Here is a 22,378-nt window from a genome sequence, read left to right as displayed (position 1 = left end):
ATATATTAATAGTTTTGTTGAAATTCAGGTGAAAACATAAGAAAGAAAAGAGAGATAACACTATTTTATCACCTATTCCAAAGTCATCATCTTCTGTAAACAAATCTGCATGTGGAACTATTGGTGGCGGCTGGCACTTCTTCAGCTGATACGCTGCAAATTTAAGTGAAAATAAGATTAAGTACTGTTAAGAGTTATTTTACAGAAAAATAATTTCATATTTACACCTGCCAAATTACCAAAGCTACACTAGAAATCATAGTCTCTCAGTTAAAAGATTTTCCAATTTAAATGTCATGACATTATATATATAGAGAGAGATAATATATTTATTGTCAGTATAGATAGTATACTACTCTGCCTACATAGTTATAGATAGATCCATTGTGGGACTGAATGCAGTTGTGACACTTATGAGGACGTATTTGCAGCTACAAGGCTGCTGCTTCATGAGGCTGCCTTTACAGCCCATCATAAGGCTAATCACAGATTACTTCAATTTCCTGAAAAATCTGTAAATATCAGTTACATTTCTGGCTTGTTATATTAATTCTTGATTTAAATATTGGAAAAACTAAGGTTTCTCAGGTAAAGGTATCTATCTTGACTTTAAAAAGAAACTGTAAAGTAACATAATGTTTACAAGTTAAGCAAAAGAAAACAATAGCAATGCTTAAACAAAATGCTGTCTCCACTCTTCAAATCTATTTAAAAGAATTATGAGCATTCTCATAAGGAATGTGATCAGTTCAATAACTGACATTGACCATTCCCTGTAGTTTGCTGTGCAGACACAGTCCTGGAACGTGTGAGATCCCTGCATGATGTCTAAAGCCTGGTACTTTAAGCTTTGCTCCTCAGATAAATACTCTAGAGTCTAGACATTAGGCTGACATACATCACATCTTTTGTGAGAAAAACATAGGCAAGAAAAATTTTGCAGAATCTGAGTACTAATTCTGTGAAGACTACTCCACGCAGACAGGTATCTTCAGGTACACTCTTTCTGTGGCACTGCCTCCTGGCCTTGTGAATTAATTCACTCTATCTTTCTGAATTTCAAACCAAAACAGTAGCAAATTAATATACAAAATCTGAGTGAATTCAGAGTCAGAATTCAGAATTAGAACTAGAACTGAAACTGTATTTCATGCCTGAGTTAGAGGCCTAATTTGCCTAGTTTGCAGGGCCACAGCTACAGACATGACTTTAACTTTGAATACAGTACTTTACTAGTCATTAAACTTAAAGCTGCTGTTCAACGCTCCAAATCCATCCCATCAAGCTTTCTATAAATGATCCCCAAATTAATAAGCTGGTGAAGATTTTTGCTACAGCAGCATACATTAATTGATAAATAAGTGGGCTAAATAAATTAAACAATTGAAAGCATTATATTAGATAGCAATCATTAATATTAGTAATAGAATATTGTTTATTCAAAAGTAAAAATGGATTTTAAGATTTTTTTTTTAATGTGTAGTTTTAAAAACTAATCTATACTGTTATTTTTTAAAAAGTAGCAAAGTTATGAAGCCCTGGTAAGCCCTGTAAATGTATTTAATCAATACCTCCCGTAGTTAAGAATTCTTTTTAAAATTCACTTATTGATTGTGGTAATTAGACATTGATCATATGAAGCAAACTGACCATGAAAATTGAGGACAAAGAATCCTCCTGTTGAAAAATCACTGTGAAATTTGAGGAGGACTTGATTGGTGGAACTGTAAGCTGTTTCCAGAGCTGTGTTCCCACTGAACACTCCTAGCTGAGGTGAATTATGGTCAGGACCATCCCTAGAAAAGCAAAGATGAAAAATCAGCTGAAGAAACACAACCGTTCACATTTAAATTACTAGTCTCTTTTCTCTGTAATGTAAGTTATATTTTTTGTAGAATGTTTTTTTCTAATGATTTAGAATACATTTATTTTTATTTCTACCAACATAATCTTCTTTCTGTATTCCAAACCTAGTATTTTTTGAGAGACCAAGAGTTAGTTATAACTTTGTATTTCCAGGGATAAGAAATTTGTTGACATCTATAGGGAGTAGAGGAAGAAGGGGAAAAAAAAAGCCAAAAGAAAGGTTATACATTTCTTAACAGTAGGATAGATAACCAAAGGGAAATAGTACAATGAAAGCATGCTGCTTTGATTTTCATCATCATCATGTACAACATTCAGCTCTGAACAGCTAGAGTAAATAAATAAAACCACTGCTTTAATCACTGAAGAACTTTTAGAGCTCTGTGACAATAGTCTGTGGTCTTGTATATTACAAATAACAAATCTAAACAGAATCAAAAACCTTTTGTGATACGTGTTTCAGATGGCTGGATATTACCTAGAAGCTCTCAGGAAGCATTTAGCTTTTGACCTTTCACTGTCTTGAAACTAGAGGGATATTAGTTCACCTATAGCTGCATGGTTAAAAAGCAAGCATTAACTCATTTTTGTCTGTTTCAAATCTATAAATCTATCAAGATAAGCTGGTTATAAAAAGAAATATCCACTGTATGGAGAAACTAGTTCAAGTTTTTAAAAAAGGATATGTCGTGTATCCAGCTTGCAATACAACTTGTATTTTTAAAAAATACAGTTATTATTTTCTTATTCAGTGTATCAAGATTATCCAGGCTTCCAATTTCAGCTCTAGTATCAGTGACAGTAAGAAAAAATGAACTACAGCTGACTTGGCATAAAAATGTATTTTCAGCTTCCTCCTGCCTTGTAAATAATTGTCAAAGTAATGAATATTGAATAGGAACCTAATAATTTATTTGAAGAAAATACATTTCTATGCCAAGTCAGCTATAGCTTTTTTCTTGTTTTCAAAAAAAAAAAAAAAAGTTTGACCTTTTATATAGAAGTGAATGTCATACATATGAATGACACAAACACAATTACACTAAACAGCCTACTCCCATCACTGATATGTCAGAAAATAACTCTAAAGTTGTAAATAAAGTATGTTTGTGATTTATGGGCAATCAGGAACTGTGATAAATAAGCTCTAAAATAATTATTTTAAAATGTTTACTGAAAGAATCTAACTGAGGGATTCAGCACATAGTTTAGCTAAATATGTTCAAGAAGTTAGCATGATTTTAGGATTTAGCAGCTTAGGCTTAAAAAAGAGAATTAATCAATCCAGCATTGTTTTTGTTTGTCACATCAGAGAGGACAGGACAAGCTAGGATGCATTTTTGACGTGAATTCCATGTTAATTCAAATACAAACAGTAGCTACGTTGCAGTTCATAAATAGTCACACATACCTTTTATAACCTGATTAGATTTTCCCTGTATGGTATTTAGCATTATTATCTGAAAAACAAAACAAAACAAAACAAAAAAAAAACCCAAAGAAACAAAAAAAAACAACTCACCCTGCTCAGGAGTAAGTACAGAAACAATGGACTAACTGGCAGATGGAAGCAGCTGACTCAAAAAAGAGTAACTTACATTTCATATTCTGTGCAAACTATCTGCAGCACAGAGGAGAGAGAGGTCATTTTGCACATAATGTGGAGTAAGGACGAGGCACGGGTATAGTTGAATATGTAAGAATTTTTTATCAGAGACATCATCATACCTGCCTGCCTTACAATGCAGTAAATTCTTACAAAATAACATTGGCAGCCCTGAGACCAAATTTTCCATTTGGAAACACAAAATTGAGATGGGTTTAGGGGATAAGAAATACAAGTTTGGAGAATGGGAACATACAGTATGAAGCTGACAGATGTAGAGGTACAAGTGCTGAAACCCTGGTTTGAGAAATATAGATAGTATGGCTATCAGCCTTACTAAGAGATTAGAAAATCTTAATTAATGCCTAAGTTAATTAACACCTAAAAAATGTCAAAAAATTTTGCCTGCAACCAACAGATATAGCCTCCTATATTCGTGGAACACATAATTCAACGTGATGGAGCTTTTTTACAACACTTTGACCTCACATGGTCTCATTTGGAAAACAAGTTACACGCAACTACCATGAAATATAACTTGTATCTTCCTATGCACATTGAGAAGCTCAAAGAAGACCTGAATGATAACTGAGCATGTTTCAAAGTACTTTTAAAACAATAATATTATCCATTCATACCATGATATATCACATTATTTATTTGTATGTAGAGCTTCTTGTATATGTGGTTCTTGACCATACATAACAATCTAAAGGGCAATAATAAGCAAACAGCGAAGCTTGGGACAGTGAGCTTTCAACATATCATTGAGAAAGAGGTCATGTTGTTGTTTTTTTAAATCACATACCAAACAGCAATGTAGTCATTCACAGGTTCGGTTTGGAGTAAAGTAAAATTAATATAAATCCCATGGCCTGGAGGAACAACAATCAACCAAGTACAGTCCTTGGAATTTGGGTATTCATCTGGAAATCCTGGGGAATAAACTGTACCATTCTGAGCAGATACATTATAGCCACAAGGAGCTGGAAAGAAAACAAATGAAAAATTAATAAATACTTTTTTGAGTTAAAAGTAACATACCAAAATGCTTCCAAATTCTAACAGCTTCACTGAACAATCCAATCTAGGTCATAAGACAGCATTTTTTCCTTGGTTGCTTGCTTCTCTGAGATAAAAATACTGATACTTCTAAGAAATAAGTTTTCCTGATGTGTTTCAGATTTTTATTGCTTAGAATCCATCAAAATCTAATGGAGATGCTGCTTCTAATGAAACAGTTAAGACACATTTATAAAGTGATATCTTCATTTTGCATTTAAGACTAAAAACAAATAAGCAAAAAAAATCTTCCATGTTTTCATAAAACTGAACCCTTACTGAACTGCAAATCAGTTCTGAATAAATGGCTGATAGTGGTTCCATTAGCACAAATGCCATCTAAACTTTATTTTTTAACAGTTTTTAGCCACATTTATAGGTACTTCAATTGCAGTTTGCATGCTGATAATTCTTTTTGGCAAGTCAAATGGAGACACAACTTAGAATATTCTTGCTGAATGAGATCTGTAGGCAAGTCCAAGGTATGAAAAAGTGGTTTATTTAATTGAAAATATATAATAGTATCTTAGAATCATAGAATCATTAAGATTGGAAAACACCTCCAAGATAAACAAAATCAACTGTCCACCTACCACCATTATTGCCCACTAAATCATGTCTCCAAGTGCCACATCTCCACTTTTCTTGACCACCTCCAGGGACAGTGACTCCACAACTTCCCTGGGTAGCCTGTTCCAATGTCTGACCTCTCTTTATGAGAAGAAATTTTTCCTAATATCCAACCTGAACCTCCTCTGGCACAACTTAAGGCCATTCCCTCTTGTCCTGGGAAGTTGTGTCTCTACATTTTGGGACCCAAGTAACCATATTGGCTTTCTAGATACACAAAGTCTCTACATGAGAGTGAGAGCTCAATAAGGCTGGCTTGCTTTGCACCTCAGATCTGCATCCCAATGGCCAAAACCACCCTGGGATCCTGTTTCTGTCCCTCAGCTAGGAATCTGTCATTCCAGCATGATTCCTGGCATCTGTGTGCTATCTTCTCACTGTACAGAGCAAGTAATTTTCTCAAGTCCTCCGGAGGCCCTACTAGAAATGCTGTGATATCTATTCACTGGGATAGAGCTAAGAAAAAAAAAAAACTTGAGAAATTATGTCTTGGCACAGATTTATGGTTTCACAACTCCCATGCCAATCACAGCACACTATTTCAAGTTCCTACAAAGCTTTCCACTCCCTAATCACAAAAAATAAGCTGAAAGATAACTTCAGTAACAAGATAGTCATTCAGACTGGGTTCAGATCTTTAAATACAGAACTATATGCTTTCTTTTCCATTTCAGTTTTGAGAAAATGACTGATTCAGGATGCAGGCATAGCAGACGTACGACCATTATGCCATACAGCAGAAGACTGAGACCTTAACTGCACTTGTGGGAATTCAGCCTAACTCTGGAACTTTTCTCAATAGCTCTTAGCACAAAGTTTATGTTATTATTGTCAGTGTTCCTTTACTCCAGACCCTCTTCATTTTCTTTTCTCTTCTCAACATGTGATGAAAAACAAAATGCAAAGGGAAAAAGGAAAAGGGAAAAAAATGAAAGAAAGGAATTTAAAAAGAAGAAGAAAAAAAGAAATAAAAGGAAAATGGAAAGGAAAAGAAAAGGAAAAAGAAAAATGGAGTAAGAAATACAAATGTGTCACATTTCCTATATAATTTAAGGCAGTTATGATTCGATATGATGTTGCAATAGAGGGGTCATCTTTCTAGCTGACAGGTAGCCCTTTTTGGATTAATCCTCTTAGTAGCCTCTGCTTATACAGGACAGGTTAACCAGAGGCTTTCATCAATTCATGGACCAATTCACTTTCTTTATCCATAATAATACTAGCCAGCACAATGCATTCAACACATCTTCCCATCTTAGAACATATGCTTCTGAACTATAACCCAATAAAGGAAAACATATCAGGATAAAGAAAGATTGTTTATATATCCAATTCCTTGTTGCAAGCACAGGCTAAGTCAGCTTTGCTGGTTCTATGATGAAAATCTGATGAGCCAATTTTTTACTTTTCTGTCAACCTGTACTATTCAGTCATGCTCAGATAGCCTCTTCTAAGAAAGCTACTCTGTTCTCTCCACAGTTCCCCTTACAGCAAAAACTGCTCAACAAGTATACTTAACACCTCAAAAATCACTTCCTTATACTAATATAGCGACAAGGTGAAAATCCTTCAAGTTCTGGTTAAGATACGGGATTTTTCTGATTGAACTTTTATATTTGAATACATTCTATGTTTATTATATTTCTGATTGGTTTATTAATATCCATGATTGAACGTATTTTTCACTTTTGGTTTCAATGTTCTCTTATACTGCTCAAAGCAGATTGACTGTCTCTCACTAAAATAGTCTAATTTCTCCTATACCATTGTTAGAAAGATCAATAAAATGTCAAATGTGACATAGCCAAAATTCAGTTGAATAAGCAATACACAAAGATGATGACTGTGTTCTCCAAAGATCCTTGAACATCACACGAAACAGAAAATTAGATAGAAATAATGCACTATGTTTCATATCAAACTCCTTAATAAATATTCTATGTGTGTTCAGTATCCTTTCAGAAAGTATTTTGCTCTAGGTAGTAAAAATGGAGTAAGAAATAAAAAAGATATAAGGCTGCTAAGCCCCTTAGTGCTGCATTTATATCACTACTCAGGAATACCATGTAATTATTCTAAAGTACTTTTAAGACTCCAATGATGTCTTCATTTTGTGTTCGACTTAAAAACAAAACAAACAATTAACAAGAAACAGAAAAAAAAACACAAACAACCACACAAAACAAAACAACACCAACACAAAAAATACTCCACCAACAAGAAAAGCAAACAAATGCCCAAACTACAGGCTCTTCTGATACCAAATAACTATTTCTAATCACCACTAGACTAGATGAAATCCAGTCATATTCTCATGTAAAAAGTGAATACATTTGATCAGGCATTTCATCTCTTACAAGGTGAAAGCAAAACGGCTGGATAGAAATACAGTTGGATATAAAGATAACTTTTTTGTTTTCAATTTGATTTGTCACAAAAGGTGACATCCAAATTTATTAGATATTTTTCCAATATTTTTTCCAATATATTTCCAATATCAGATAATATTTCAGTATTTTTCCAAGTCCTAGATGTAGAATTTCTATTTGTCTTATCAGTGTTTTAAGATATCTTTTTAATAACTAAATTGCCACAACACTAGCTAACAAAGGTGGCTAGCTTCTTCTGCTGCTTTCATTAGAAAAAGAAATTAATTTCTATATATGTTCCAAAAGCACAGAAATCCCACACACAGTTTATCTGATTACATAAAGGTGAAGCTGCTTATTAGACATGAAGAAAAACCTTTAATTTCATGACATAAAAATGCAGAGTTTGTTACAGGCCAGTAATGAAATGTAATGAAAGAGACTTGTGATACTGAGCTCATTCCTTACCAAGAGAGGAAGCTGGAAGATTATTTCTCCAAAATGAAAGATGTAACAGTTACCTTTCTTAAGTATCCACTCAGTTTAACTTTTTGTTTCCGATTTACCATTACATAAAGGATCAAAAAAATACATGCTAAAAAAAATGGTATTTTTGAGTTAAAAATTTTCTATTTATCTTTTTAAGATATCAGTGATCCCACCTGAAAAGGCCAACAACTTAATAATAAATAATAGTAATTAAATGAATGAAATATAGCTAGAAAAAAATCCATTATACTAAAAAAAATACAAAATACAGTTAGCATAATAACAGTGTTCAAAAATAACAGATTATAAATTGTCTAGAAATCTCAGGGCATATGAAAAAAATGCTTTCACACTGATAAACATTTCAAATTAATGTTTGCTGAAATTTTATAAGTAGACTAAAGGGATGTAGAAAGAATACGGCTTTGGTATCTAATGTGTCTTTTTACTCTAGCAGCTCAAAGAGTATTGGTCAAACAAAATGGGAAGAGGGAAATGTATATTCTCTTATCTTTTTATGTCCTTTAGAGCATTTTATTATTTTATTTTAGGCAAGATAATAAGGCATATGGTATCTGATGGGCACAAAATATTATAATGGGTTGTAAAAATCTGTATCATCAGGCTGCAAGATTTAGATCTAAATACATCATTATTATCATTAGGGAGAGAAAGTTATTCATATCTTCTATATGAAGAACTCACACTGTTAATTTATCAAGTAATTATTTCATATCTTCCATACACTCTTTAGATACTTTTAACAATTTTAATAATGGAATCATTATTTCCAGACAAGTCTTTATGCTTTACTTGATAGAGTTACTAGTAACTCTAACTGTTCTTTTCACCCTAGCACTGGAACATACATTAATAATATTCTACCATCATCCTTTACACTCCTATATTACTCTTTAGAGGATAATTTTACATATTTATCTTGAGGAAGAATGTATATTACATATTAGTTATGAGTGTATTTTTACCATGGATAAGCTTGTAATTTTTTTTAAAACACTGATAAAATGCAATCCCTACACCAACCTCCTTTGAATAAAAATACATTCTTTGAATATACCTTCCTCATCTTTGAATTTTTTTTTTTTTTAGAATTAAAAATTAATTATTAATTTTCGTAAAAATACAAGGAAAAATAATTTGTAAAATGCTGTTTTTAATTAAAAAGTCACATGCAACTGCAGATCACATTAAATGGAAGAGCTTATGTACCTAAAACAGGACTTGTAAAGCATTTAAATGGATAAGTGAAATCTCCAAGCCTCCCATTCATTTACCATCTAATTCAAGAGGCACCTAAAGTCAGCAGCCTTTGGAAAAAAAGCATATAACTGAAGTAGTCAAGAATATTCTTTAGCCTGAAGGAATCCTCTAAAATAAATACAGAAGTTAGCTACAGTAGTCAACAGAATCTCTCAGAGCAACACAAGACAGGTAACATAAAAGGAATGTTACAAACACTTTTAGTTACAAGGTTTGGGAGAATATGTTTCCCATCTTTTATATAGACATGCCAGAAGTAAATTTTTAACCTTTGCCAGAAAAATAAAGAAGCAATATATATCATTATAAGTTATAATCCACCACTATGACAAGGATGCGTCATAGTACATTATCGCATTGCATATCTGTAAGGAAAGTATTAGCCCAAAGAAGTATATTTTCTCATGCCCTTCCAATCTTTTTCCTTTGGGAGATGTGCTTTTTATAAGAGATGCCTGTGCTGTCCATTGCTGTCTATTCACAACATAATGACAGCTACAGTTTATTAGAATGAAGTCATTAGTTAATAATCATTATTTAATAATTAATTCATTGGTTATGTTGAAATCTACTTTTTTTTAACTCATTCTCCCTAAAGTGAAGACAAATTAATATTTTGAAATAGGTTTTAAATTATTAGCACATATCATTTGAAATTCAAGTTCTTGAAAAATGCCCACACTTCCTTTCAGTTGTTCTTATTAAAAGAACAGAAAAAAATGGAAGACATTGGAGTAGATTGACTTGTTACAGTAATAGTACTCTGACTATACAGAAATCACATATTCTCTCATATGCTAGAAACTTTCCAGCAACATTCAATATTGGAAATATTTTAGTATTTGTCTGTAAATGCAAAACAACATAAGTTTCTGGCAATAAAACTGTCCTTTAATATGAAAATAAAACAAAATTTAATAATCCCATATATTCAGAAATGTACCACTTCCTAATTGAACTGTTGATGTCATGAGCATGGCATTTCTCATCCCAATGCCAAATGCTCAGCCTAGACATTTGTATCCATTGTCTCTTCCAGGAGAAAACAGTGATAGTTGTTCATTTCATCTACGTTTATGTAAACTTCTTCTCTAAAGCAGTTTCTCATAGTGCAGCTAAACTGCCACCTGATTTTATTTGATCTTTAAAGGATTTTCAGAGGACACAGTCATGAAACACTGGTTCATCTTCCACAACATGGTAAGTAAAAAACCTCAATTTCCTTCAGTATTTCCCATGAACTGAATGCATCTTTTCTTTGGGTTATTTAGGAAGCTAATCTAATTCATATATTAACTGAGAAAAGTTCTTCTCCTTTTAGGAAGAGCCAGCAATTATTCCTTTCCCTACAGAGACTCGGGGCATCGGTCCTTTGAAAAACTTTTTATTCCTTATAATATGAGATTTTTCCCAGAACTGGGAGATAAATGAAAGTGAACGAATCTCTGTTCCTGTGCTCTATCTTTGAAGGAGTTTTTGACCTAAAATGTGTTATTCCATTTCTTAAATTATTATTCATGTCAAAACTACTATCTGCTGATGTAGCACTGTGATTATATAGCACATAATGTACTACCCTAAACAAATGCACTCATTTCTTGTGGAGGGAAAAAACAAACAAAATGAATGTTTACAAATTGGAAAAATAAAGCTATTAAAATGCATCAGACTACACAAAACTTTATGTTTTACAAACTCTTAGTACTTCTGAGCTATAACTTCATGTTCTCTGTTAAAATATTCTATCTGTGCTTACATGTTAAATTAATTGTACAGGACACAGCTGTTGGTAAATGTGTGCTACCAGCTATCAGTTCCCCAGGTCCTACTGCCCTGCTGACAGTTAGTTCAACTTATTTTATAGAACTGCTTCAAAGTGACTCTATCTTACACCTACATCTATTTCACAAAATCTTAAATTCACTATAAAATAAAAGACAATTTTCCAGATCAGATTTTAAATGACGTTAGGCAATTTCTCAATACCTGAAGAATCAAAACAAATCCACATCCATGTCACTCACTATGTTAGTTCAGAGGAGCAATATTTACAGCACATATCCTTCATTAGGATATGGAATTATCTAATAGGTTCATCTTAGCCAAAAGATAGCTACAGTTGTTTTAAGGAATTTTCTGTACCAAATCAGCAAAAAAGCACAAGCTTATATTTTAACATTATGTACATTTTTATGATATTTATTTTGTTTCAACATAAAGAATGAAAATGGTATAACTCAAATTTAAATTAAAACATATTTATAAGGAAATGGTATCTGTTTTATTTGCATTTATTCCTATTCTTTAAGTACTATCAGTTCTGAAGCAAGCAAACTATCAGAAGGTTACCTTCGCATCTGGGGAAATGATAGTTCCAATTCCTGTTGATCCCATGTTGGCATGTGAGAACAGGCTGCCCCCTCAAAACATATCCAGGATAGCATTCAAATGACACTGACTGACCTACGCTGTAATCAGAGTTGACTATATATCCATTCAGAAAAGGAGGAGGATCCGGGCAGTTCTGTAACTCATAAGCTGGAAGATAAAAGTATTTTTTAATGCTTAGTCAGCTCTCAACACAAGAAGCAGCCATTAATATAAATTCTGTACTGCATTTCATAACAAGACAATACTGTAATGCCAAAATTCAGTACCAGAATGAATAAAACACATAGGGATAAATCATCCATTTGAACCATTCAGATCTTTAAGAAGAAGTCAAAGAACAAGCCTGAGACAAAGCAAAGGAAAAATAAAAATCTGGAATAGAATGAATTACTATTTTAGAACAGAAAAGAATAATTAATTTGAAATCTTCAAAGATCATCAAATCCAAGTGTCTAACCACAATGTGACATTTGTTTTGGACTTCCTCTATTTTCAGTAGAGAGAAATAGCACCTAAAAGGCAGAAGTAGTTTTCTTGAGTAATGGCAGAATGGAATGGAGTAGAATAGCATGGAATAGAATAGCATAGCATAGAAGAGAATGAGAAAAGTTCGGTTGTAAAAGGCATTCAAAATTCACCTAGTCCAACTGCCTTACCTCTTCGGGACTAATCAAAAGTTAAAGCCAAATGCCTCTTGAATACTGACAGACATAGGGCATTTTAGTGAGAACTACTGGTGACAGGTGGACGGTTGGACTGGATGATCTTGTAGGTCTTTTCCAACCTTGGTGATTCTATGATTCTATGATCAAACACTTGTCTAGAAAGCTTGTATCTGCATTTGACCACCCTCAGTGTAAGTATTTTTTTTTTTTAATATATCCAGTCTGACCCTTTGGTACAGCTTTGTACCATCGCCTCATGTCCTGACATTGGTTCCTAAGAGTGGAGCCTGGCAGCTCTCCCCTGTGTTTCCCCTCTTCAAGGAGCTGCAGAGAGCAGCAAAGTTGCATCTCAGCATCCTCTTGTCTAGAGTGGACAACCCAAGTGTCCTCAGACTCTCCCCTTAAGATGCCTTCCAGCCCTTTTACCAGCTTTGGTACCCTCTTCTGCATGCTTTCAGGGACCTTAACATCATTTTTATATTGTAGAGCCTGAACTGCACACGATGGCCAAAGTGAGACCTCATCAATGCTAAATATAGTGGGAGATTTACCTCTTTTGACCAACTTACTGGCTCTACTGAATGCTTTCCAAAATGCAGTTTGTCCTCTTGGCTGCCAGGGCATGCTGCTGCCTCATGCTGAGGCTGCAGTCACCAGCACTCCCAGGCCCCTTTCTGCTGAGCTGCTCTCCAACCAATTGTCTCCCATCTGTGCTTCTGTTACATCCCAGATGCAGAACTTGGCATTTTCTTTTGTTAAACTTCATGTTGTTTCTAATCACCCAGTTTTCCAATCTAACATCTATATCACAATTTAAAGAAGAAACTCAAAGAACTATTGGGTGCAGAGCATGAAGATGAAATATTCTGTGGTAGCATTTTGTATTGATTTTTCCAAGATTTCCAAACTAAGATTTTTCCAACATGATACACCAATTCCATTCTTTGACTCCAATGTGTCAAAATATATTCATCTAAATATTTCTTGGGAGACATATGAAATTACCATATATTAAAAGTAAAACTATTTCATTCTGATTACTACTACTGTTATTATTACTGCTGTTGCTGTTGTTATTTTCCCAATGTTTAAATATAGAGTGTAGGCTTTCACTAAATCTGGTTTCAATAACAATGACATTCCCTTGGTCTGATTAGACAATCATCTGTGGCTAAAAATGATGGATTATTTTATAAATCATATAGTCTTTAATAAATTTCTAGGCTCAGACCTGGTGCCCAAGTTATGGGAAGTAATAGTTTTATAACAGGATACTCAAGATACATAGAACTTATTCATTTAATAAATAGGATGGTTATAGTTACAGAGTACCTCACTGTAACACAATTTAATGAGTGTATCAAACATTTTCTTCAAATTGGTTTGTCCTCCCTTTACATTTCTCAAGTCTGAAATCAAAACAATCTTTTTTCTGGTTGCAGCAATGTTGTATTCAAAAGCTTCACAGAATGAAACTAATAGTAAATCTGACCAAAATCAATAAGTGATCGATCAATTTTGCACTACTACTCTCAAATTAAAATTTACCACAGAAATTTTCAGCTATTTTTTTTTACTTCTCTGATAAATGAAAATACAATTCATTCCAAATAATACATCATAGAATCATAGGATTATATCTATTGGTAAGAAATGGTAAAATGATTTAGGAAAATAAAATTTTTGTGATGTCCAAAATTAAACTACGTTTATAAAAATGTGCATATCTGCAGAATAGTTTGTAGTGTAATTTCCTTTTTTTTTTAAATTAATATGGAAGTATACAATTAGTAGCAGCATAAAAATCTGGAACAACATTTTTCTTAGAATATTCATTTTCTGTTCTATGTGTCATGTAGTAAGAATGAATGCAACTGCAGTAGAACAAAAATCAATTTTTCCAGCATTATGAATACCATGTAGCAACCCAGACTTCAAAAATTGAGGTTAAGCATGTGCATTACTGCGATGGATTATACTTCAGTTGACTGTCAATATCACAGCTTGCACATCAATTAAATTGTACAATGAGTTCAAAAACACATCAGCACACAATCATAGCAACTGTTGAAATATTTTCACACGTAAACAGTATAGTAACTTTTCTAATAACATATAAGATTATCATTCATTCATTAAAATTTTATGAAATAACATTTTCATATATATCTTATGCTATTCAAAAATAATCTGATGAAAAAAAAAATAGATAGAGAATTACTGGAAGACTATCAAGCCAGTGAAAATCAGCAAGATCTAGAAAATGAACAAAAATGTACCAAAAATGTTCCTTCCAGAGATATCTCCATGCAAAAAAAAATCACACTAATGATTGATCATATTTAATGTTGGGGTTTATGTTTTCAAAGTCCTCAAATTTATATTTAATTAATACAAAATAGCATGATGAAAATTCAGAGATAATCTTTATTATTAACATTCACTGAGATACAAAGTAAAAGTACATTTCTGCATATTGGAGATATATTCCTTCAAATATTTAAATATTTAGTAGTTCAATAGGAAGCAAAAAAAAAATATGTGTTTTACAAAAATGTTACGTAGAATTATTCATAGATAAGCACCTTCACATAGGCAGGATAGCAAGTAACCGTCAGTTAAGTACCTATCATTGAGAAAATAGTCTTGAATTCTGAGCATTCCGTCTACAGTTATGAAATACTGCTGTCAGAAGACAGGAAAGTTTAAATGCACAATAATTGCAGTGTGCTTATATAAACACATGCTCTTAAGTCCAAGTTCTAAATATACACTAAGAGAGATGAAGATCATATTTTTGAAGTATTTTGTTATTTTTTCAAAGCTAATCATGACAATATAAGAATATAAATCTTCAACATGAGAATATATACTTACTACTATCAATTAGATTATTTAAACAAGCCATTTCAACATAAAGAAACAAAACATTAAGTGCACTGTGGTTAAATGCCTACTTAAAGTGAAGCTTGTACTTAATTGCTTCCCTAAAGCATAGGTACTGTCATCATTTTTTCAGTCATCACTGCTGATTAAAGTCACGCGATAGAATAAAAATGAATTTCATTTTGAGAAAGTCTCCTCCATTTCCCTTATTTCTTCAGTGAATCTAGAATCCAGTGTTTGTAAGAATACAAAGAGATGTGCAAGTAGCAGAACTATTCCAAGATCATCAAAGAAATCAGACATTCCTTCCTTCAAATAACAAAAAACAAAACAATTTCTTTTAAATAATTAAAGCTTAACAATCAGAATTAATTGCTACTGGAAAGAAGATACAAAAATCTTTATTCTACCGTAATTATGGTTCATTAAAATCTTGTGTTAAAGCTCATTAATTTTTAATTGTATTATTACTCTTACTATCATGATTCTAATAGCACTATTAAAGCTAATATAATGAACATCATTACGAATTCATTATCAATATCTTTCAACAAAATAGAGGACTAGAAAGGTTATTTAAGAGTAAAGAACTGACTAAGATTAATATATAAAACTATGTAAAAAACTAATTTAAAAATTAAATTAAAAAATAATACAATAAAAACTTACTCCAGTTTTTTAAGAGAGAAAGGAAGATGCGGGCAACTACACATCAGTGAGCCTCACCTCTGTGACTGGGAAGATCATGGAACAGATCCTCCTGGAAGCTATGTTAAGGTACATGCAAGATGAGGACACGATCTGAGGCAGCCAGCACAGTTTCACCAAGGGCAGATTGTGCCTGATCAATCTGGTGGCCTTCTATGATGGAGTGGAGGCTTCAGTAGACAAAATAAGAATAAATGATGTCATCTACCTGGACTTCTGCAAGGCCTTAGATATGGTTCCATATTACATTCTTATCTCTAAATTGGAAAGATATGGATTTGAAGGGTGGACTATTCAGTGGGTAAGGCACTGGTTCAATGGTCACAGCCAGGACATTGTCATCTATGTTCAGGTGAGATGTGTCTCCCAGGGGTCTGTCTTCGGACCAGTGGTCTTAAACATCTTTATCAATGACCTGGAGAGTGTGATCAAGTGCACACTCAGCAAGTTTGCTGATAACATTAAGCTGAGTAGTGCAGCTGACACAACGGAAGGAAGGGATGCGACCCAAAGGGACCTGAAGCTCGAAAGATGGGTCCACATGGACCTTATGAGGTCCAAGAAGGCCAAGTGCAAGGCATTGCACTTGGGTTGGGACGATTGCAAATATACCTATATATGTATATACACAAACTGGAAGAAGAACTAATTGAGAGCAGCTCTGCAAAGAAGAACTTGTAGGTCCAGCTGGATTAAAAGTTTGACATGAGCCAACAGTGGGCTTTTGCTGCACAGAAGGCCAACTGTATCCTGGACTGCATCAAAACAGAAGTGGCCTGCAGGGCAAGAGAGGTGGTTGTCCCCCCTCTGCTCTGCTCTTGTGAGGCCCCACCTCAGTACTATGTCCAGGTCTGGGGCCCTCAGCTCAAGGAAAATGTGGAGCTTTTGGAGTAGGTCCAGAGGAGGGACACAAAGATGATCAGAGGGCTGGGGTACCTCTCCTACAAAGAAAGGATGATGAAGCTGCGCTTGGTTAGCTTAGAGAATAGAATGCTCTGAGGAGACCTCACTGCAGCTTTCTAGTACTTAAAAGGAACTTATAAACAGGAGAGGGACTGACTTTTTATATGAGCAGATAGTGATAGGACAAGGGGGGATGGTTTTAAACTAAAAGAGGGGAGATTTAGATAAGATACTAGTTAAAATAGTTACAAGGACAGTAAGCATTGAAACTTCGACACTCTGATTGTATAGCATTTTAAGGAGATGAACACGCATGAAAAAATAACTTTTTCTATTGGTTGATTTGTTGCAATACTGGTAGCTTTTTAGACTTAGTACAGTCTCAGGCTTTTCTAAGTCTTAAAAATTAATTTAAGAAAAACATCTTCCACATGCTGGAAGATCACCTACAGTCATCCTTCTAATAGGAAAAACATATGAAAAAATAGGCACAACAAATAAAAAATAAAGTCTATCTTTTAATTCTGGTTAGAGATGCATACACTTTCCTCCTATTGTAAAGTAAATAAACATGTAGAGAAACTTTTGGGGGTTTCTCTGTTGTTTCTTTTAGTAAACACAGAACCTCTGCTTAAAGCAGATTATAGTAAATTTGGCAGTCACATAGGGGTGAAAGCATTTGCACAGGAGAAGAATGTAGTAAAAAAAAAAGTCGTAAATGTGAAGATAATCTTCAAGTGACCTCTGGTAAAAATCCTGTAGATACTTTACAAATTATTAGAGAAACAATAAGTGATTAATCTATCATATTCATGGGCCACTCATTTAGTTTGCTTTATGGTTTTAAAACAAATATGAATTATATTTGTCTCTGTACTTCTGATAGAAATAACAATGATACTTAACAGTGCAATTTGTAACTCAGTTATCAAATATAATACACAAATTATGACATCAAATCTCAAAAAGAAAGACTTTTTTATTAGTGTTATGCCCAAAGACTTGTTTGTCTTATGGTTACATATATTATGTTTATAAAATTGTAAAATTATATATGTATTTTTTACAGCAGGAAAAAAAAACAAACACTAAAGCATGAAAGGAAGCCTAACATAAAGGAAATCTGTGAGAAAAATTTAATTCCAGCCCTGGCGGTAGTCAAATATTTGAATTTTAAAATGATCTCTTGTTTGACATTCGGCATTTCTTTGTGCAATATATTTTCCACTAGTGAGAAAAGAATGTAAATCACATGAGGAATATAATTGATTCTCTGCGATCTTGCTTTTATGATTTAATACACTGATTTTATGATTTAAATGTATTTTCTATGTTACACTAGCATCAGGCTGACATATTTTGCAAGTTCTACAAAAATTTATTATACTTCAGCATGGAAATAATTATTTTATAGAAAAATTGCATTAGCAGACAGCTGAGTACGCAAACACTCAAATGTTAGGAAAGCTCACAATTAGGACTACTTAACATCATTTTTGCAGATGCAATGTACCAGCAATAAAATCGCATGACATGCATTAATTTTGTCATGAGTTATAAAATAATTTTCTAAGAGCCCCCATAAGATATTGTTCACTTCCACTAGTATTTCCTCCTTAGGACTACTTCTGAAATCATAATTAGAAAAACAGCAGTTTTCCAGCAGAGCCCTTTTTCCTTCCAAGATTCTTCTATCTCCAAAACTCCATCATATTTATCTTTTTGCTAGACAGAGTTTGTAAGATTTAATAAGTTTAAATCACATTATGTACGTGCTTGAGAAGAAAGCGAGTTTATTAGAACTTTTTCCTGTATTTCCTGGAACAAGTTGTTCTCCAAGTGTAACAAGGTGAGAGATTCTCACCTCATACTCAGCTTAACAGTATACTGAAATTCAGAACAGAATGAATTCCAGTCATAGAAACTACAATTCACTCAGTAAAGATTACACAAACAAAATATTTACCCGTTTTCAATAAAGAAGACTTAGTCCAAAAAAGAAAGCTATGTAGAAAAAAATATGCTCCAGAAATATTAAAGGATTGGAATGACAAACTATAGCCAAGGATTAAAAGCCACAAAGATTTCTTTCAACCATTAGACTAACTGTACTGTTCTGCATCCTAAATTCTGTAGCTAATTTATCAGAGGCGATAACATTTATTTCTTCTGACCTAGGAAATATCATGAGTCATTCCAACTATACGCAGACTATCTATCCTTAGCCTGTCACTCATCAACTTGACTTGCCAATCAACCTTCCATGACAATCTTCTGTGTGAGATCTTCCCTTGCATGACAAAGCTGTTTGCACCTCAAATACTGAGATTCAGCAAATGCAGCTGTCTCAGTTTGTCAAATATCCCAGTAAAACGTTCTTCTTAGCATCTCTGGTTGCATTTTCTCTTTGCTGCTTTTCACTAGTGGCAAAACCTCACTGAGGATAACTAAAAGCCACACTTCCTCAGTGTTTCTGTTTTTAATTAAATAGAAGAATACTTTCTTATTTCAATAACAGAAAAAAAAAGTTGCTAGTTTGAAAATCAGGAACTTTAAAGTCCTCTCATTATCTTACAAATCAATAAAAATAGTATCTGATAAAATTTATTTGACCTGCTTCAGAGTTCAAGATGTAATCAATATGAATTTTCATCTTGCTATGGATAAAACAAAAGGTCTAAAAAGGTCTGTTTGGTGGATTAAGAACTGGTTGGCTGGTCACAGCCAAAGGGTTGTGATAAATGGTTCTATGTCAGGGTGGAGGCCAGTCACGAGTGGTGTCCCCCAAAGCTCAGTCTTGGGACCAGTGTTCTTCAACATCTTTATTGATGACACAGATGGAATTGAGTGCACCCTCAGCAAGTTTGCAGATGACACCAAGCTGAGCGGTGCAGTCGATACACTGGAAGGAAGGGAAGCCATCCAGAGGGACCTGGACAGGCTGGACAAGTGGGCCCACAAGAACCTAATGAGGTTCAACAAGGCCAAATGCAGGGTGCTGCACTTGGGCCAGGGCAATCCCAGGTATTTATACAACCTGAGGGAAGAACACCTTGCGAGCAGCCCTGAGGAGAGGGACTTGGGGGTCCTGGTGGACGAGAAGCTGGACATGAGCCAGCAGCATGCACTGGCAGCCCAGAAGGCCAACTATGTTCTGGGCTGCATTAAAAGAGGAGTGGCCAGCAGGGAGAGGGACGTGGTGGTCCCCCTCTACTCGGCTCTTGTGAGGTCCCATCTGGAGTACTGTGTCCAGGCCTGGGGCCCCCAGCACGAGAAGGACGTGGAGCTCTTGGAAAGAGTTCAGAGGAGGGCCACCAAGATGATCAGAGGGCTGAAGCACCTCTCCTATGAAGAAAGGTTGAGAGATCTGGGCTCGTTTAGTTTGAAGAAGAGAAGGCTCCAGGGAGACCTCATGGTGGCCTTCCAATACTTGAAGGGAGCATATGAACAGGAGGGGGAACAATTGTTCACGAAGGTGGATAGCAACAGGACAAGGGGAATGGTTTTAAGCTGAGACAGGGGAGATGTAGGTTAGATATTAGAGGGAAGTTTTTCACACAGAGGGTGGTGACGCACTGGAACAGGTTGCCCAGTGGGATGCTGTGGATGCCCCATCCCTGGAAGTGTTCCAGGCCAGGTTGGACATGGCTCTGGGCAGCCTGGTCTAGCGGTTGGTGACCCTGCACATAGCAGGGGGGTTGAAATTCAATGATCTTTGAGGTCCTTTTCAACCCAGGCTATTCTATGATTCTATGAATAACAGATACAAATTCAGTAATTCAGTCTTGACATAAAGGAATACCCACTATTCCATATATAATTCAATTATAAAGCTGAAATGATAACAAAATACAAAAATATCAGAGCACAAAGACCTGTCTGTCAGATGTATTCAGAACTGTAACTTCCTTATGATTCTGCTAAGTGCAGGAAGCTTTTTTACTGCATTCAGGAATATATAATACTTAAGTTATTCAGCCTATATATTTAAATCCTGACCCATGAGAGTTCACTGAGTAAGTTCACCGAGTAGGAGAATTCACTGAGCCAGACTGGCCAAAGTTATGTCCCGTGGTACGTGGTGTCATAATGAACAATACAACTGTGGGGGTTGGTGGGAATGGGAGGCTGCCATTATTCAGAAACTGGCTGGCTCAGTAGGTGATGAGCAACTTCATTGTGCATGATTTGTTTTAGATATTCAAAGGACCAGTGTGGTTTAACCCAGCAAACAGCTGAGGACCACACAGCATTCACACACTGCCCTCTCCCAGTGGGCTGGGGGAGAGAATCTGAAAAAAAAGGTAAAACTCATGGGTAGAACTAGAAACAGTTTAATAGGACAGAAAACGAAGGGAAAATAATAATAATTAAAGAATATGCAAAACAAGTGATGCACAATGCAGTTGCTCACCTCCATGATAATTTCATTATCAGAAAAGAAACGCTTTTTTACTTACAGATAATATATCGGGACATGAAAAAATAGACTAGGAGCAATCTGAAACACAAGTGTAAAGATGTCAGGTCCTCAGATTCATCTCTTTTGCTATCCAAGTTTATTCCTATGGAAATGACAATCAGGAGAAAAGCAGGACTTTCTAAATACTTGGTATAAATTATTCCAGTCTAATCTTTGCCAAATTCAGTATAAATTTGTCCCATCTAATCCTTTGTCAAAATTGGTGTGTGAATGCTACATCTGCTTGCAATATCATTTATTATCCAATTTTATGCACAACCTTTACTTAGTTCTGAAAAACATTTGTTCCTTGTTATTTAAGGACTAAATGCTAAATGCTTATTTTAGGTGCCTGTGCGAATTAAATACTGTTGAAATTTGCTTCTTGGAAATCATGTCAAGTATCAAAAGGCTATTTTGTTTAATTTACCTGGGCAGTGGAAGGGATTAGAATCATAGAATCATAGAATCATAGAATCATAGAATCATAGAATTAGCTAGGTTGGAAAAGATCTACAAGATCACCCAGTCCAACCATCCACCTACCACCAACATAACCCCACTAAACCAGGTCTCTCAACGCTATATCTAAACGTTTCTTGAACACCTCCAGGGACAGCGACTCAACCACCTCCCTGGGCAGCCCGTTCCAGCACCTGACCACTCTTTCAGAAAAGTAGTATTTCCTAATGTCCAGCCTAAATCTCCCCTGGCGCAACTTGAAGCCATTCCCCCTCGTCCTGTCACTAGTTACAAGAGAGAAGAGGCTGACCCCCAGCTCACTACAACCTCCCTTCAGGTAGTTATAGAGAGCGATGAGGTCTCCCCTGAGCCTCCTCTTCTCCAGACTGAAGTACATTGATTACTTCAGTACATTGCTTTGTCAGCCACTGAACAAATGAAGCATTTTTTTTTTAATATACATATGTGTAGTACTATTACACATCCTCATAGTATCTATACAGTTTATGTTGACCTAAACTTGGGCGCCACATTCTTATAAACAGACACTAAATTGATTAAGCACTACCTGGATTGCCTGACCTTATTTCCAGTACCT

The 22,378-nt window shown here is 34.7% G+C and overlaps 1 protein-coding gene across 4 annotated transcripts in view; it reads right to left on the bottom strand.

Annotated features, from left to right (window-relative positions):
* Positions 1–22,378, bottom strand: part of CSMD1 (CUB and Sushi multiple domains 1) — a 1,076,183-nt gene that overhangs the window by 103,933 nt on the left and 949,872 nt on the right. For all 4 annotated transcript variants that reach the window (XM_021390293.1, XM_021390292.1, XM_021390294.1 and 1 more), the window contains 4 exons: positions 11,653–11,841; positions 4,281–4,458; positions 1,651–1,796; positions 73–153 (listed from right to left, as the gene is read on the bottom strand). In XM_021390293.1, coding sequence (XP_021245968.1) covers positions 73–153; positions 1,651–1,796; positions 4,281–4,458; positions 11,653–11,841 — 594 coding nt within the window. The remainder of the gene's footprint in view (positions 1–72; positions 154–1,650; positions 1,797–4,280; positions 4,459–11,652; positions 11,842–22,378) is intronic.

This window comes from Numida meleagris, chromosome 3, assembly GCF_002078875.1.
Source record: "Numida meleagris isolate 19003 breed g44 Domestic line chromosome 3, NumMel1.0, whole genome shotgun sequence".
Classification (NCBI taxonomy): domain Eukaryota; kingdom Metazoa; phylum Chordata; class Aves; order Galliformes; family Numididae; genus Numida; species Numida meleagris.
This window is presented reverse-complemented; position numbering and strand designations above follow the sequence as displayed.